The sequence below is a fragment of the Petromyzon marinus genome, chromosome 33, assembly GCF_048934315.1.
Source record: "Petromyzon marinus isolate PM22_M1 ecotype Great Lakes invasive population chromosome 33, UKy_Petmar_22M1.pri1.0, whole genome shotgun sequence".
NCBI classification, from domain to species: domain Eukaryota; kingdom Metazoa; phylum Chordata; class Hyperoartia; order Petromyzontiformes; family Petromyzontidae; genus Petromyzon; species Petromyzon marinus.
In genome coordinates, this window is record NC_133699.1 from 3,219,365 (window position 1) to 3,238,459 (window position 19,095).

Below are 19,095 nucleotides of genomic sequence, written 5' to 3' on the forward strand. Positions count from 1 at the left end.
ACATATGAAAATACTTTAATATTATGGGGCAAATCCCACGAGCCCATTTGTCCTGTCAAATCACGTGCCTTGCATATATATTTTTTCAGTAATGTGTAAAACAGTTATATATTAAGTACTAGCTAAAATGTGTTAAGACACACCTGTTTCCCAGGTATAGTCCTTTAAAAACTTCACGGTAGCTTTGGTGTCACATTTTGTTCACACTTCTATTCACCAAACATTGTAAAAGTTCAGAATATTTTAATTAACCATTGTCATCTTTTATATATTAAAGCATGTACCCCAATGACCTCAAGAATATTTTTAATAATCCGCATGATCACACTAACGTGGTTGCATGTCCAAGTTTCTTAAATTCATGCCACGAGAATCAAGAATTTTGCCATCAAAATAGTGAGTCACGTTGGTTTCTAGAGTGAAATTTTAAATCCGGTGCTTCACCAAAAATTTAAACAAAAAATCCTGAAATGTTTTCACCTGGCGATAACAGCTTGGCAGGGCACGTCGCCTGGCCTGAGTGAGGACAGAGGTTTTATATGAAGAATAAAAAGTACAAATTGATGCCCATCACAACGACAGTGCCCTGATAGGTTTTTCTAATCGGTGGCAGGCTGGTGCACATGACGGATTGAGCAGTGATTTTCCCCTATCTGCACCACAGTGCCATGTCTATCATTATTTTTGGGGAACCTGAGCAGCAGTTAGTGCACCTAAAACCCAGCTCCCATAAAACTCTGGGTCCCCCGCTGGCCACTTCACAACTCCAGCCAATTGGTTATACATCACGATCAATGCCATCAAAGAGGATTTTCCACTCGCTCATCTGTATGTGTGGTCACGGACTCCCAACATCAGCAGCCGGCTTGCTGATGTTTTTTTTAACAAGATCGTTTATTATGTGGTTGAATCGTCAAACTGCCGAGGAGAGGCTGTACTAACCCGCATGTTTACGAGTTCGCCCAAACATCGGTGTTAGGCTTCCCCCTGCAAATTGGCCACAATCACGTGGGGTCATCAATGATCTGAAACCGTGGCAGCATTTACACCAAAGGCGATGGAACTCCGCGTCGCATTTCACAATGAAAATGATTATAATTATTCGTGAAATATGTACGGCACTTAAAAACACTACGGTGAGGATATATATATTTTTTTATGATATAGTGGCCTATCAATTGATTTTTGTATCACATATAACGCCTTGTATCTGGCCAAGCAGTGATAAAAAGGTAGTATTTGTCGCAATTGTGTCATTGTATTAATATAGCATGTGTTATTCAACTTAGTTGAAGATGATTAATTATTGCTGTCCTATGTAGACAGCTGACACAAAGCTGCAGAAAATATGTTAAAGAATGGCACTGCTGTCATGTTTTCATATTTCCCATTGAATTCACTCATCACTCGTGACCTGAATCATTGTCCCTAGGGAGGTGATGGCATGCGGGGGGGAAGGGGGGCAGTGTTTGCAAAAATGATGATGCAGAGACCGTATAAGATTGCTTGCTTTGTGACAGACACATGGTCATAAATTGGTATTGTTGGACTGATGCGAGCGAGATGTACTATTTCTACCAATTGTGATACAATCAGTGTGAGAATGATGTGTTTTGGCTGCCTGCTGTGCACTGCCCAACACACACTTAGGGTGATTGAAGAGAGTGCTCACATATTTTTTAAGGTCACCACACACGTACAGGTAACGAAAATCACAATTACACAATTATATATGGCTTTACATTCCATGGTAAAACGATTATCTTTATATTTTAGCGGCCATATTTGTAAAAACAAATGAACACAAATTATCCAAAAAGTTAAATGCAGGAAAAGAAACGATTTAATAAAAGTCAAGATCATTTTTTTTATATTAAAACGTCTGTTATAAAGGACACGTGCCTCTTACGGGACCCTCTTTATTTTGGTAGGAAGAATCGCATAAAAGAAAGCTCAAGTCTGCCCTCTGTCGGCACTTTTATGAATACATGCAGCTTGTACCTGTCTCAATATATATAAAAACAAATCCATTACCATGCTCTATGTCAACGTCTAAAACATTCACATGGATTTTAAATTGTTTATAAAATTTCATACGGTCTACTAAACAAACAGTTTAGTCTCATGCAAGCTGCGTTCAACCACCATACTGAAGGTAAAAATAAAAACCTCTTTCGGCTTCAATCCTAACACTGCTCGACTCAAAAAATCCCTCCAGTCGTCCCTTTTCCCACATTTTACATGCTTTGCTCAATTCAAGAAATGCATTCATTTCTATCCATTAACAACCTCAACAGTAAAGTTTTCTTGCCGACCGCTCGGCATATATTGGGGCCTGTGCTCAGCAACCGTGATTTAACAACAAAACGCAAATATGCAATCGGTCACTTGAGGTCCGAAAAATCGACAAGCACCGGCTCGTGACCCGTCGCTCGCACGAAGCGCATGAAGTCCCGCGTCCGCATGCCGAGCGTGGCCGCGTTGCTCATCGGGTGGCAGTAAACTCGCTCGTACGGACCCTGCTCGGACGCGATCTCGGCGTCCAGCACGAGAGTTACTTTGGGGCGGCTGCCGGGCTCGCCGGGGGCGTTGAAGTCGGCCGAGTCGCGATACAGCGCCAGCGCGGTGGCGCAGCCGGACCCGACGCCCAGCGCCTCGCGCATGGCCGGCTCGTCGGTGAACCTCAGTGACCCCGAGCCGAGCCCCAGGCGCTTTGAGAGCGCGCCGAGTGGCAGGGAGCGGTCGTGCAGGGCCGTGACGAGCCACAGGCCACCGCGTTTCTTGTCTCGCAGGAACAGGTTCTTGGTGTGGGCGCCAAGCAGGTGACTTACATGCGGCATCATCTCCTCCACCGTGAACACCTGGACGATAGAGCAAGGCGAGTGCACGCATGAAGATTAGCATGTATGCACGTACAGCGCCGACCTTCTGCCCCCTCTACACAAAGTACTAAGCATTTGTCCTTCTCTCTTAAGTTTAGCTTTTTGAAGCAGTGCATCACTCCATGGTGGGCGAATGATCTGCGGATGGAGATGTCACAGAACTGCTTAAAAATTAGAAACCAGGATCTCAGTTGTGGCAGCTCAGCACCATCACCTCTTAAGTCACCTCAGAGTTGGGGCTATTTTAATTTATTTAATTAAACAAAAAGAGAGGTTCTTCCCCACCAACAAAAAATAACTTGGGGCACATTTTAAGTTAACTTTAGTCTCATATAATCATGCACTGGAGAGGGCACACTCTTTCCTAATAAGGTTGGTCCTTGGAAACAGTCCCTGGGAGGGTTAGGTGTAGGAATATAAAGTTATATTTGATATGTATATAACATTTACCCCTCCATAAATTCAACAAACTCTGACGATTAGAAGGCACTATTTTATGAAATAATGCATTGTTACCTAGTTTGTCTCATTATTTGCTATCCTTTGAGTAACATATGCATATAATTTACAGACGTAATAAATGTGACGAGTGATTCAATTCATGTATGAAGATAATAATAAAACGGTTTTCATCAATTGTTACATTTTTAAGAATGAGCGTTTGGGGTAGGGAAATTGTAATGGTCAGGTGAGATTCGACTTCAGGGCAGTGGGGATTGGTGAGGTATAGGCATAGCACGTGGGTGTTAGGTACTGTATCTCGATTAATTTCTCAAGAGGCTAACTCCAATTCCCATTTCAATATGAAGGTCAATCAGACCACAGCCGCAGTGGTACATACGTAACAATACTACACTGATTTCCACAATCACATCTCCAGTGATAGTACAGCAAAAAAAACCTGCTAAACATACATTTGCATGCATGACGTTCCACAATATTTAGTGTGCATTTCAGACACTTCGGTGACTATGGGGTAATCATGAGTACAATCACGAAGTGAAGATTTATTTAAGCATTGTGTGTCAACAAAGTAGGACGAAAAGTCACTTATACATAAATTGTCCACCTTACTTGATGTGGGAATTGCTCATACAACATCAAGGTGTCTGATGCACTCCGCCACGCTGACATTTTCTTCCATTGTCCAAGTGCATTGAGCTACGTGTTGTCTACTGTTCTTTCGTCCAAGTAGTTCAAGGTGATTACACTCAGGAGGGTCTGGTAACTGATAAACAACGGGGCTTCATTAAACAATTTAAGTCTTTCCTTAACAACTTCGGTGGCAACAACAAACACTACTAATACAGATTTGAATTGTTTCATAAAGCCTTCAAAACCCCACTCAATGACCCTTGTTTACAGTTGACTTTCCGAAGCCATCCCGGGTGTAATCACCTCGGTGCCGCGTGTTTGTGCCAAGACCGTCTTCCATAGCCAAGACCCTCTTCCATAGCCAAGACCCTCTTCCATAGCCAAGACCCTCTTCCATAGCCAAGACCCTCTTCCATAGCAAAGACACCTCTTCCATATCCAAGACCCTCTTTCATAGCCAAGACCCTCTTCCATAGCCAAGACCCTCTTCCATAGCCAAGACCCTCTTCCATAGCCAAGACCCTCTTTCATAGCCAAGACCCTCTTCTATAGCCAAGACACCTCTTCTATAGCAAAGACCCTCTTCCATAGCCAAGACCCTCTTCCATAGCCAAGACCCTCTTCCATAGCCAAGACCCTCTTCCATAGCCAAGACCCTCTTCCATAGCCAAGACCCTCTTTCATAGCCAAGACCCTCTTCCATAGCCAAGACCCTCTTTCATAGCCAAGACCCTCTTCTATAGCCAAGACCCTCTTCTATAGCCAAGACCCTCTTCCATAGCCAAGACCCTCTTTCATAGCCAAGACCCTCTTCCATAGCCAAGACACCTCTTCCATAGCCAAGACCCTCTTCTATAGCCAAGACCCTCTTCCATAACCAAGACACCTCTTCTATAGCCAAGACCCTCTAACATAACCAAGACCCCTCTTCCATAGCCAAGACACCTCTTCTATAGCCAAGACCCTCTTCCATAGCCAAGACCCTCTTCCATAGCCAAGACCCTCTTTCATAGCCAAGACCCTCTTCTATAGCCAAGACCCTCTTCTATAGCCAAGACCCTCTTCCATAGCCAAGACACCTCTTCCATAGCCAAGACCCTCTTCTATAGCCAAGACCCTCTTCCATAACCAAGACACCTCTTCTATAGCCAAGACCCTCTAACATAACCAAGACCCTCTTCCATAGCCAAGACACCTCTTCTATAGCCAAGACCCTCTTCCATAGCCAAGACCCTCTTCCATAGCCAAGACCCTCTTCCATAGCCAAGACCCTCTTCCATAACCAAGACACCTCTTCTATACCCAAGACCCTCTTCCATAGCCAAGACCCTCTTCCATAGCCAAGACCATCTTCCATAGCCAAGACCCTCTTTCATAGCCAAGACCCTCTTCTATAGCCAAGACCCTCTTCTATAGCCAAGACCCTCTTCCATAGCCAAGACACCTCTTCCATAGCCAAGACCCTCTTCTATAGCCAAGACCCTCTTCCATAACCAAGACACCTCTTCTATAGCCAAGACCCTCTAACATAACCAAGACCCCTCTTCCATAGCCAAGACACCTCTTCTATAGCCAAGACCCTCTTCCATAGCCAAGACCCTCTTCCATAGCCAAGACCCTCTTCCATAGCCAAGACCATCTTCCATAGCCAAGACCCTCTTTCATAGCCAAGACCCTCTTCTATAGCCAAGACCCTCTTCTATAGCCAAGACCCTCTTCCATAGCCAAGACACCTCTTCCATAGCCAATACCCTCTTCTATAGCCAAGACCCTCTTCCATAACCAAGACACCTCTTCTATAGCCAAGACCCTCTAACATAACCAAGACCCTCTTCCATAGCCAAGACCCTCTTTCATAGCCAAGACCCTCTTCCATAGCCAAGACCCTCTTCTATAGCCAAGATCCTCTTCCATAGCCAATACACCTCTTCTATAGCCAAGACCCTCTAACATAACCAAGACCCTCTTCCATAGCCAAGACACCTCTTCTATAGCCAAGACCCTCTTCTATAGCCAAGACCCTCTTCCATAGCCAAGACCCTCTTCCATAGCCAAGACACCTCTTCTATAGCCAAGACCCTCTTCTATAGCCAAGACCCTCTTCCATAGCCAAGACACCTCTTCTATAGCCAAGACCCTCTTTCATAGCCAAGACCCTCTTCCATAGCCAAGACCCTCTTCTATAGCCAAGATCCTCTTCCATAGCCAAGACACCTCTTCTATAGCCAAGACCCTCTAACATAACCAAGACCCTCTTCCATAGCCAAGACCCTCTTCCATAACCAAGGCACACTCGTACAGACAACGGCCCTTTAAAATGACGACACGTCGTGTTTTATTGGGGCAGTAATTTCCACTGCGAGATTGCATCAATTTGTCGGCGAAATCCCACGGGCATCCAAGACAACAACAACATAATACGCAAGAGTACAACAGAGGCATGCATGCCTCATGCAGAGTCAATAAGCAATGATTTTAATTAACGAAAACCCCGAAACAAGATTAGCGATGCACGATTAAGCAACGTGGTGGAAAATCCGCCGCACTTTTACGTAACAGCATCGTGAAGTGATGCTATTTTTTTCTTCCTGATGACGATTGCTTGCGTTGCGATCTTAACGTCGTAGTTTTTTTGTTGTTGTTATTTTCCTTGATATACGCGACTTTACCGAAAGACCCAAAGAATATCGTGAAGTGATTCACTTCATCCGACGGAGCCATCTGCCAAGATCGCGACGACGAATTCTTTTCGCTAAAACAACGTGCCAACGAACAGCCGTGCCACACTTTAACAACACGATGTTGCGAAGACAACATGATCAACAACAACAGCGACAACAAACAATCGTGACACCCTTGGTTATCGAATTGTCGCGTGAGCTTAAGCGAATTAACAGCGCGCGGCGTGACGTGACCGCGACTTGTTTAAGGAAACTATTTGACGAAACGAGGCGCCCGAAAACTCTTCAGCCGTGTAGTGAAATAAAACAAAGTTACAATCTCCCTCACAATCCCGTCACCTCGGGGTGTTCAACACAGTCGAATTCAATGTCCAGCTTGTGTAGGTAGGACTCCAGTTGCCTTCTCAGATTCTCGGAAGCCATGGCGAGCAAGTCTTGAAGCGTTGATTATTATAATATTTTTTTTTAGGTGGATATGTCTGGTTAACGGTGAACTGTAACCGTTGTTGTTTCGAACGAATGGAAATGTAATGTTGAATGGGTTAATAGAAATCAATTAAAGTGACTCCCCACCACCACCACCACCAACTTCCCTTAGCGTTGCTCTGACGTGGCCTCAAACCCAGTGGGTGGCAACTCGACCCGGATGTCTACATGTGTGGCACCGGCTTTAACACACGCACACAGTTGCAATGACAACAATAATAATAACAACAACATTCACTTCTCTATAACATCGACGCATCCGTGAGCGTGTCGTGTACATATTGCACGGGCGGAAAACGACGTGGGTGTTATTTTAATCGAGCTGACCCGTTTTGGTGATTTGTGTGTGTGTGTGTTTTTTTTGTAACCGACTCGTGACACTACCGGAACGTTTTATCGCGCCAGGGTTTTTGTTTCCCGACGGAACTTTGTGAATGTTGCCCGGCCCCCCCCCCACCTCCTTCTCCTCCGCTTGCGCAGAGGCTCGCGGGACTTTAAAGATGGTGGCGTCCAGTGCGGCTCGGTGCTTCGCGAAGTAAATTTGAGATTTTTGAAAAGTTCCCAAACTTAAAAAAAAGATAAACTCTTTATTCGAGTGAACTCCGCGCCGAGGTAATGCGCTACAAAGCCGGTGTTTTTAATTATTATTATTTTGCTTTAAAGGCTGAGAGGTGACAGCCACGCCGCGAGTCTATGGGAGACGCGGTAGGGTCAGTCAGAGTCAATGAGAGCGGGAAATCGCGACTCGACTCCCCCGTCTCTTTAGAGCAAAGTTATTGCGCACGGCTGACGATGCAAAGTATAAGAAGTTCAGTGCAATGTCCCCGAAGAAGTGATACCTTCCGGTGCTGCTTGATAAATCAGCTATGTTTGTTACATAATTCTGTCCGGTGGTATATAAACACGGCACTGTACGATGCAAATGCATAGGTTGAGGTCATTTAATCAAGTGTGATTTGATTGCTATGCAACTTATTGCATTGTTGTATATGTATTGTCCAGCCATACAGTTACCAATCACGTTCCACTATTATACACAATTTTGTCGTATTGCATTGTCCTCTGAAGCCAATCGCAACCCATAGTACAATTATGAACTTCTGTGCAGTGTTCCTTCATCACGTATTATGAAATTATAGAGTTCAATGCAGTATTAATTTCACCACGCATTGCTATACAATCATACAGTGACTGCATGATATGATCAGCTGATCATGCAGTTCAGTACGGTTGGCTACGTACGGTGCGAAAAGGCTTCAACAAATACAGTTTTCAAGTTTTGTGCGATTTGCTTTATTACTTTAGTCAATTTTCTATATAAAAAAGTTATATGTAATATCCAATTACAATTATAATGCACTGTAGTTTATTTTTAAACTATTTGAACGATCAATTCAATAATGTAAAATGCATAACGTTCATTGCAATATTTTTCAACCATAACAGTGAATGTACATTCATTCTGACTTAAAGCTTTCGTGACTGCAGGAATTCATATTCTTTGGGTCTTTTATATAGCAACTTTCTCCCTATTTTTTCTCCTGATGACGATTGCTTGTGTTGCGATCGAAATGTCGTGATATTTTTAAAATTATTTTTCATTCACTTAATTTTCATATTGTTATTATTTTTTCTATCTACGTGACTTTACCGAAAGACCCAGAGAATATGTACATTCATTGTCCAGTTTAGTGCAATGCTGTTAAATTCATAGAGCACTATACATGCCATTTAACGAAAATGGGGTTCACGTGTATACAGCTCCACAATATACTACGCTATATCCTTAAATTACACCAAGTTCAATGTCATTCCCAGCGCGCAGAGGCGGTATAAACATTTTAAGAAGCATCCGTCACGTGAAAGGGTGGGGGTGGCGTGGCGGCTTGGTCATCATGCGGTCTTTGTATCTTTCTTTAGTCCTTAGCCTACAAGCTAATATTGCTACAGTGTGGGTGTCTAGTCTACAAGCTGGTATCTCAATGTAATACGCAGAACGTGTCTTGCAGAATTAGAATTATCTACTTGCATATTACGAGGGCATTGTCCAGGCGATACATTTTCATGGGGATAGGGGCACCTCTCCATGTGAAATGCTTTATGTCTACGAGAACACATTACAAATAATGGATACAGCATAGATCCCGCACTATGTGGGTTACAGGCATTATCCATAGTTCCCTATCAGTTCAGATTGATCAGGGGCGTGGGGGGGCCTGTCCAGTTTGTATATGGACCTCAGGTCGTTCGGTTTATCATGACCCTCATTGAGTGATTTTAACAATTCAAGATGAAGCATTGCCACCAGTCAAGCGTCATCTCTGCTACTAACATCCTCGGCTCATTTCCTGCATCTATGTCTGCAGCAATTTCAACAATGCAATTCAATAACTCTGGATCATCCATTTTGTTAGGCAAACATTTTAATCTGTTGTTTATGCAGAATGAACGTACGAGCGAGATTGATTAAGTGCGCCTGGACAACTGGGGTGGTCCAAGCACACAGAGCACCTGCCTGGTGCTGCATGCAACCCCATCCACAGCCTTCCTGCTTCCCAAGTGGCTATCGACATAAGGCAACAACTGAGGTGTGATATTTTTACATTTACTTAGTTTGCGTCGTTTGATTTTGGTCTACACCTGCCAGAATGTTCAATGTAGGTACAATAAATATGAAAAACAACCCGTGAACATTTTTTTATTACAGGCATGGAAATCAAATGAAAACATCAGCAAAATCAATGTGGCCAAACATGATAATCGAAAGAAGAAATCTGAGACTCAAGTTGTGATGATTCGACAGCAAATGAGGGTGTCTGAACTCGCAAAAGCAATGAACAAGGATATTGGTGAGTGCTTTAACATCTTGGCTTTTGTGTAACTAACATTGTAATGCACTGATATACCTTCGTGGTATTTTTAGGTGTATTGTCATGTGTCACAGTGAAATTAAACGACTTGAATTTTCAAACAGACCATGTTTACGAAGCTCTGCTGCATAGAGATGACCTGAATGTTGAGCGCATGAAGCCGAGCACGTTTCTCAATGAGGCTGTCATCAAAGATGTAATCAAGAAGTCTGGTATGAAGTACATGTCAGAGAAGATAAAGGTTGAGAAGATAAGAGAAAACAAAGATGCAGTGAAAAGGTACTCCAAAGTTAAATATCACTTAATTAGAGAGGGTAAATAAGGATTATTTTGTCACGTTTTGGGAAGTCACGTAATGGTTTTAATAAATATATATCTAAAAATGTCCTGTATGTTTATTTATCTATTATGTTATATAATGCTGATGATATGGGGAGGTGTTCATTCAGTCAGATGACTTATTGCTAAGGCTCATAATGATGGAGTAACCTATAAATATCATGGATTATAGTAGAATCTGGCTGGGAGTTACAGCTGTGGAGTACACAGCATTCAATCAGACATTTACAATTCTGGTTGGGAGTCATCTCAGCCAATTAGCTTGCAGAAGTTGATAACAATAAGTTCCATTTTGTGGCGAATTTGTCAGTGATTTTTTATTGGGCAATACTATTCCCTGCCATAGGAATGTGGATGTCCACCACTGGCTGACTCATAGTTGTAACGAGGAGGTGAGTATCACCTCACACTCAATTGAGCAAGACACCATCTTGCTTGAAGAATCTGCAGTACATTTATCTTAAAGGGCATTTACATGTGGGCTGGGACACTTTAACTAAATCATGGTTGCTGAGTGAAGGCCAAAAACGCCTCTAGCAGCAAATACATTTTTTAAGGTGTAATGGATAAGCATTACATGTTTCTTTAATTCAGCAAGGTTATAACTTGATAATAGAGACAATGGGAGGGATTTCCAGAATCGAGTCATGCAAGGAAAGATATATGGATGAAATGAAACGGGTCATGTATACATGCATCTGCCCATCGCTTGTGTGTGTTCCGCTGCGCAGGCCTCCTGCAGATGCCTCAGCTCTGGTGCCGCGCCCACCCATCATCACTATCATGGGCCACGTGGACCACGGCAAGACCACGCTGCTCGACAGCTTGCGCCACACGCAGGTGGCAGCTGGGGAAGAGGGCGGTATCACGCAGCACATAGGAGCATTCCACGGTAAATTGGGTTCTTGTCATGTTTGTTATTGCGTCACTCTCCAACCTCACTGGCATCACTGCTTTGTGATAACTCAATAGCCGTGTATTATCAAAAGACTGCACCTCTCCCCTAAAACGAATGTGGATTTTATTGCACTGCCTTGTTCATATGAGCAGCACTACACACATAGTTGAGCATTGAGACACTTGCACCTTTGTTAATTTCATTTGACTTTATACACGTGAATGTGATACATATATAATAAATGATGTATCCTTATGTTTACGGTGTTTTAAAATCACATTTGGGAAGCAGTCCCATAGGCCCATAGCATGAATGATATAATGGATAATATTGAACACATTTCTTGAATTGAGTTAGCTAATAGCAACTTTGTCTTTGACCAAATTATTTAGAATGTGCTCAATCTTAGTGCTTGGTTGGGTGACCACCATGCATAAAACATGTCTCGTATTGAGTTGTTCAAAGAAATCGATTGTACTGTACCATGCTGCAACAACTATGCTCCCCGCCTTCACCAACCCGCACTGACCAGCGTGGTAAAGTATGGTCAGATATTCTCCATGACATGTACGGTGTGGAGAGGCATGGACAAAATGCATGCACGCATTGATGCAGATGTATCTGCAATGCACTTAACACGCATCATCCTTTCAGCTTAATGGCCCCAGACTCTGAGACCTGTGGCCACATCTACATGCCTTAATGTATACCGACCAATCTACACCATGAATATTGCATTGCAGTTTATAATCATTCCAGTAAAGTCATTTTTTTATCTTTACAGAAAGGCTTTACTGAGTCTCAAGACACTTTTATAGGAGGGTCTTGCATCGGCAGTGTAGCGGTTCGCACGCTGCGCCACAAACCTGGCCACCCAATTTCGATTCCTGTTCGCGGCCAACACCAGTGACGATTATCCGAACTCGTTCTGGGCCTCCCCTAGGTCGACTCAGCCTTAAATGAGTACCTGGTGCGATGTGTAAACATCGCCACGAGGGAGATAAAGGTGGTCGGGCGTGGTGCTGGCCACCCACACCCTCATGTGCCGTGCCAGCTTTCATAGGTGCTCGCTAACAGCATTTGCCCCAAAGTCTGTTCAGGCTATACGGAGATTTATGCTTATATGACCGTGTCTGTGACCTATGTCTGACCGTTAGTGCCACTGCCCTCCGGGGATTACATCACCTTCCTGGACACACCTGGCCACGCCGCCTTCTCAAACATACGAATGCGCGGCGCTCTCGTGACGGACATCGTGGTGCTGGTGGTCGCGGCTGACGACGGCGTCATGGAACAGACTATCGAGTCCATTAAATATGCTAAGGCAGCCAGAGGTGAGAAATTCACACAGCGTTGTGATGGGCCAAGACTGCATTTCGTGATGTCTATGACCTAGTCGCTCTGAATTCGCTCTCCCAATCTCCTATTAACTGACAGCTTGATTAATTGTTTGATGCGGTGTATTTTGGGTATTAACATGGGCCTTGCATAATAATGCGTTTGCTGTGTTGTATGTGTGCATTACATCATTACAATGCTCACATAACAAGGTATGTCTATTTAAAGGCTTCTGCTAGGGGAGGGGGTGAGGGGAAACAATGAGTAGCTCACAGAGAAGATGGGTGCCTGCACCAATAACTGTGGGCTGCACAAGTATGTGCACTTTATTGTGTTCGTGTAAAAAAAATCCACGTTGACCTTACAAAAATTAACTCGTGCTTCTCTGTTTCTACACTCAAAACACAGCACATGCTTACATGCATCTTACATCTTTTCCATCAGTTGTTACACGATGGCCAATTACAGAGACTGGATTAACATTTTCCACTCCTTTCTCTGGTCACGTCAGTCGCTTCCTCTAGAACTATGCGTTTCTCTTTTAAGTTAAGTTTTCCATGCTGTGAATCCACCTCTTTCATTGACGGGATACAACTTATTGCCCATTCTGCTTAGCAGTGCAAGGCATTGATGATTACTTGTTGGCCTCCTTCTTTGCTACATTATCACCGACCCTTTTTTTGCCTAATTTTGATCTTAAATTTACAACAAATCGCGATGGCATGAAGACGGCCAGAGCGGCAAGTGCGTTGTTGCGTGTCACGTGCCTCTCTCTCTCTCGGCTCGTAGTGCCCATCCTCGTGGCGGTAAACAAGTGCGACAAGCCAGGCGTGGACCCACAGCACGTCAAGCACGAGCTCCTGGCGCACGAGGTGGTGTGCGAGGAGCTCGGCGGCGACGTGCAGGTGGTGCACGTGTCTGCGCTCAAGGTGTGGAACCCCCGCGCGTGAGATGTCTCGACAGCGAGTGCGGTGAATGTATGCCACCTAGGTTCCTAAATGCAAGCACGCTGTCGTCATCGTTGTCGTCGTCGTCATCATCACCCGAAGCCAATCGTGCCCCCTGCGCCCAGTCATGCTTTTGTTCCTTTTCCCTTTCCCCTTCACTGGAATGATCTCCCACTGCACGTTAAAAATCATATTCACGAACCAATTTCTCCCTTAAAAGCCATCTCTTCTCCCTAGCCCATCCTGCTAGCGCTACTCCCTGCCCACACCCCCCAGCTACGACCAGCTCCACCCCAACCCCCTCCTTAAACTCTCCCGCTTGTTCTCCTGTCACCATAACTACACCACCACTTTGAATAACCCTCACTCTTTATCTCAACCACTATCATCTTGTGTATTTTATTCTCATAAGTTTTAATGTGACTTCCCTGTTCACGAGGGTTTACCCTCAATGAGTCAATTAAATTACGCGACACTCTGGTAACGAACACAGGTTTAGCCGAAGATATCCCATAACTAGCTGAGCACTGTCTCAAGAACACATTTCTTGTGGAATGGTGATTTTTATAAACAAAAGGAAGGAGTGGCAATGGGCTGTCCTGTGATTGCGAATTTGTACATGGAAGATTTAGAAGCAATAGCTCCAAGCACACTAAAACCCTCTGCTTGGTTTAGATATGTGGATGACACATTGGTGGTCTGGCCACATGGCAAATATACACTTAACGAATTTCTAAATAATCTTAACTCCAAAACCCGTCCATCCAGTTCACCATAGAAGTGGGAGTTGACAGAACTCTCCCATTTCTGGATATTCTGCTCGGGCGCGACCAAAATGGTAAAATAACACACAGCGGTTACCGAAAGAACATGCACACTAACACCTATCTGAATGCAGAGTCACACCGTCACCCTTCACAGAAATCCTCTCTCATCAAGACGCTCATACATCGGGCTAAGACATTATCAGGTGGTGATAGTCTGAGAAGTGAAATTAAACATGTTCAAGCAGCGCTGCAATTGAACGGTTGCAATGATGCACAAATCAACAGGGCACTGAATGCCAAAACCTAATCAAGTAATACTAGAGTTGAAACTGACCAAGTAATTTAAACTATTAAAATACCGTACATTGCGGGAGTAACTGATAAACTAGCCAGATTTTTGGAACAAAAAACATCCGAGTCAGATTTGGCACGGTGCATAACATACAGAAACGAATGTCTGGTACGAAAGATGTATTTCCGAATCTATCAACAGAAGGTGTATATCGGATTAATTGCACTTGTGTACATGCTATGTTGGTCAGACTGGACGAATGATCAGCAGGAGACTAAAAGAACACCAAAGGAATATTAAATACTCCCAGATACAACTATCAGCAGTGGCAGAACCCGCGTCCCAACAAGGACACTTAATTAATTTTGATAATGTCGAAGTTCTGTGCAAAACTAGTTATTACTGGCCAAGACTAATTAGATAATCTATCGAAATTGAGAGGAATAGAAATAATTGTCACCGTTCGTATGGCGACAGGCTTCGTGTTGCTTGGAAGCAGATCACCAAATAATACATTGTTTAAATGAATGCCTGTACAGGTCACCATATGTCAATGGGGATTACCTGTGCACAGGTACTGCTATTTTAGTGGACACAAACAACAGAAGGTGCAAGGGACAATGTGAATGCATAATGTGCACGCATAATGTACGTTGATTGCCATATTAATAACCCAACCGGTAATGGAAACCTATTGTAATTTATATGCATTCATTAATCCCCCCCCCACCCCCTTCGCACTTGAAGGGCTCACGATTGACGTCCTCACATCTATTCCTCTATTTAAGGAACGAAACAGGAGGATTTCTTGTTGCTAGTAGTTACTGGCGAAACGTCGTACTCAGATTGTAAATGTTCTGGAATTGCTCTCCAACACGCCGGTGTGCTGTACCAGTAACGAATTGGCATGTTCTGTTTACATGACAAACCTTACTAATTGGCTGTGTCAGGTGGTGGCAGGTTTAATGACACATTTATATTCATGCGATCTAACCCAAAAAACCTATATTATTCATGTTTGCTGTAAAGCACCTTGGAATAAGGTGCTATTTAAACCTATACAAGATAAATGATAATTTCCGGTAAATGGGATAGATGAGTCAAGGCCTCCCCAAGCGATCGTCATCTCTCAGTCCTGAGATGTATAAATACGCTGAGCACCGAGGCAGAAGTTGGTTTTGTCGCTCCGTATGTGCGGCGGATATCGTCTCAGGCGTGTTCCCTCCCTTGCTTGCAACGTCATTCTTAGTCTTGACCACCAGCCATCATCCCATCCTAAGCCCAGCTACGTTTTTTTTACAATTATAAAAATTTCCTTAACCATGCATATTATTCGATAATCCAAATATTAATTTCAATGCAGTTCCAATGTCTCTAAATGCAGTTCCAAACGTGCACCTGGCCATGTTTATTTTGAAAACGTTCCATTATTTTCACACTTTACCTTTTCCTTTCTTAATGTCCAGGTTCATGATCCGTATTTCGAGTGGATGATTCACATTTGTAAGAATAAACTGCCGAGGACAAATGCATGTTCAAAACATTTCTGCATTTTCCTGATTTTTTCTTCGCTTTTTGTATTGACTTTTGAATGTTTCATGTTGAATATGTTTATTGTTGAATGTTAATCATTGTGAATTGTTATACATTTGTGTTATGCCTTGCTTGATGAGTCAGATATTTCTTGAAAACTATACTTTTGTATCAGTGGGCTCTTACCTTCTTTAAATCAAGCTTTGATAATGACGATACAAATATATCTAATATACAGCCCTTTGTGCATACACTGCTAGTTATGGTAGTTCTTTTACAATAATAATTACATTTTATATAGCGTCATTCATGCAAAACTGCAGCTCACAACACTGTACAAGATGATAGCAAAAAACAAATCACATATTCTTCCCATGCTGGTCGTACGAGTTCAGGAATGGGACTGCCCAGGACTGTTTCAGATATCACTCGCCGCTGATGTTGCTGATAATGGAAATTAGTTCACGTGGTTCATATGACAGTACAATGGAAATTAGTTAAGCACAATACGGTGACCACTGATGATTTTTTTGTTTTTAGCGAGTGGAAAAAAATAAAATTGTCACACCTGACATTTGCATGGAGCTAATCACATTACCACAGTAAATAAATCCCGTCGGCCCAATTCTCGCGGTGCAGTGAAGGGAGCTTGTTGTTGTCTCCAGGGAGAGAACCTGGCGGCGCTGACGGAGGCGATCATGGCACAGGCCGAGGTGATGGAGCTGAAGGCCGATCCCGCTGGCCTTGTAGAGGGCACCATCATCGAGGCGAGCACCAATAAGGGCAAAGGGTCAGCAATTTTGTATTCATACCTAATTGGTTCATGTAACCACACAATATACTAGTGGTGCTGCAATAACTACAATCCAAAACAGTATTTGTTTCTTGATTCGAATCTCGGCCTTGAACTGTGACAATTCCTCTTAATTGCAAAGGGTAGAATTTCTGCATGCCCGATTGAGCACATTGCGCTTGGCTCGCATCCTTTCCATTTAGCCTCTGCCGTAGTTCGACAACGTCACGTCATTTGCTGCCACCACCGCCACCTCTATCATTGCCATCGTCACCGCTTCCACCTCTATCACTACTGCCACCATTGCCACCGTCACCTACACAACCACCGCCTTCACCGCCTCCGCAAACCGCCACCACTTCCGCATCCACCACCGCGACCATCACCAACATCACCGCAACCAGCGCCAAATCCACTGCCGCCACCTCTTGCGTCACGCAGGCCCGTGGCGACGGTGATGGTGCATCGCGGCACGCTGCGGCGAGGCTGCGTGCTCGTGTCGGGCCTCTCCTGGGCGAGGGTGCGCGGGACGTTCGACGAGCGCGGCCGCCCTGTGGCGGCCGCCACCCCCAGCATCGCCGTGGAGGTCGTGGGCTGGAAGACGCTGCCCTCGGCCGGGGACGAGGTGCTCGAGGTGGAGTCCGAGGTGAGTGGCGCCTCCCTGGTGGCACGGGCGACGTTGCTGTGCGCGCACGCCCACCTGCCACCCCCACGAACACGTGAAGAGTCACGCTCGTTGTGCCTGTGTTTCTGCCTGTGCGGATTTGTCGGCAATTACCTGACTTGCAAGCGTGTGTACGCGTGCATGTTGAACTCCTTTCGCACCGTCATGTAGCCAACCGTGCTAATCGGAGGTGCGGGGGGGAAAAGGACACGATGTTTTGGCTCATCCGGTGGAATCAACTCTTGTGGTCATGGCACATACTGAATCGTGCATGAGAATTGTGGCCTTTTTACAACATTTGCAGATGATATGCAAATTTCATGCTGTTGTTATATTTGGGTGAACGGGTCATATTCAATTCCACAAATGAGACGAAATTATACAAATCAGACAGTGAAAATTCTACACGGAATTAATTGATTCCTGAATTGAATTGCAGCAGTGAATAATGATACATTATCCAGTCCATTGTGGGGTATCACGGAGTGGTAATTAATAGTTATATACTAAATAATTGGTGCTATAATTTCTGGAAGGGAGCAAATTGAATATCATTGTGTTAACTCTTCGAAATGTGAGATTGAACTTGAAAATGTGACCCTTTCTAAACAGCTTTGAATGGGTTCTCGCTTGGTAAAATAAATCCAATAAATCAATATATTCCCAGTTGTATTAGTAGGCTGCACTACCCGTGCTCAGGGAAGTTGTTTAATTTGTGTCTTTGGTATGACCCAATAACAGTGATTTATGCGGCAACTAGAGTGTGAAGTACGAAGGGGATGTTTTTGTTTGCCTAAATGGGTGACAAGTCCAGCCAATGATTAATGTCCAATCGTGTGGACTTGTTTTTGTTGATTTATGTATTTTAAAAAAAAATCTGCAACATAAGTTTCCATTGAACTAGGCTGTCATCGCCTACTTTAAAGCCCATTGGAAAGGCTCGTCACCACACATGAGTTACGATCGTCACTGATGAGACATTGCAGCACTCTCAGATGGACCCACCACGACATCTATGTTGATAAAGCCGTTGCTGTAAAATTGTGATATCGCATGCCACATGACGTAACACCGTCCAACAGATGGTATTGCTTTGCTCTCCTTTGCATTATCACTCATATCTACATCCTATACATCAGGCAGTAAATGGAGGTAAGCAGGCGGAGCATATCAATGTATGTACACATTTACAAAGACCTCTTCCCACCCTATATATACTGGACACAGACTATGAGACAAGTGCTGTTCGTGCCGACCAATTCAAGCTGGCAGAGCACACGAGGAGATGGTGTGGTTAGTACCACCCTGAGCCGCCTTTGTCTCCCCACTGCTGATGGTTTAAACATCTCCTAGGTACTACTTTAAGGCTGACTAATCATAGGGGAACATTCAGCACTGCTTCATTTATCGCTCGCAACTGATGTTGGCCATAGCCGGGAATCAAACCAGCTCAACGGACTGATTGCGCAGTGCGCTAACCACTGCGATACTACTCCTCACATATATACAC

At 44.0% G+C, this 19,095-nt stretch overlaps 2 protein-coding genes across 4 annotated transcripts in view; one reads left to right on the forward strand and one right to left on the reverse strand.

Moving 5' to 3' along the window:
• On the reverse strand, nt 1–7,443 carry LOC116948321 (prolyl-tRNA synthetase associated domain-containing protein 1-like). The gene is made up of 2 exons (XM_032964877.2): nt 6,998–7,443; nt 1–2,861 (listed from the first exon to the last, which is right to left on the reverse strand). The coding sequence occupies exons 1-2, from the start codon at nt 7,079–7,081 to the stop codon at nt 2,385–2,387; spliced, it is 561 nt and encodes a 186-aa protein (XP_032820768.1). The 5' UTR covers nt 7,082–7,443; the 3' UTR covers nt 1–2,384.
• Nucleotides 7,425–19,095, forward strand: part of MTIF2 (mitochondrial translational initiation factor 2) — a 23,195-nt gene continuing 11,524 nt past the window's right edge. The window contains exons 1-9 of one of the 3 annotated variants that reach the window (XM_032964876.2): nt 7,425–7,445; nt 9,588–9,732; nt 9,852–9,993; nt 10,119–10,293; nt 11,085–11,245; nt 12,409–12,585; nt 13,379–13,518; nt 16,794–16,918; nt 17,363–17,567. In XM_032964876.2, the coding sequence (XP_032820767.2) occupies nt 9,589–9,732; nt 9,852–9,993; nt 10,119–10,293; nt 11,085–11,245; nt 12,409–12,585; nt 13,379–13,518; nt 16,794–16,918; nt 17,363–17,567 (1,269 nt within the window). In that variant the 5' untranslated portion in view covers nt 7,425–7,445; nt 9,588. Of the gene's footprint in view, nt 7,446–7,597; nt 7,757–9,587; nt 9,733–9,851; nt 9,994–10,118; nt 10,294–11,084; nt 11,246–12,408; nt 12,586–13,378; nt 13,519–16,793; nt 16,919–17,362; nt 17,568–19,095 lie in introns of those variants that run through there. The other 2 variants (XM_032964875.2, XM_032964874.2) reach the window with 2 other exon arrangements.

Coding starts and splice junctions, on each gene's coding strand:
- LOC116948321 (XM_032964877.2), bottom strand. CDS start 7,081: ATGGCTTCCGAGAATCTGAGAAGGCAACTGGAGTCCTACCTACACAAG. Junction 2,862..6,997: donor ACTGTGTTGAACACCCCGAG/GTGACGGGATTG, acceptor TCTATCGTCCAG/GTGTTCACGGTGGAGGAGAT.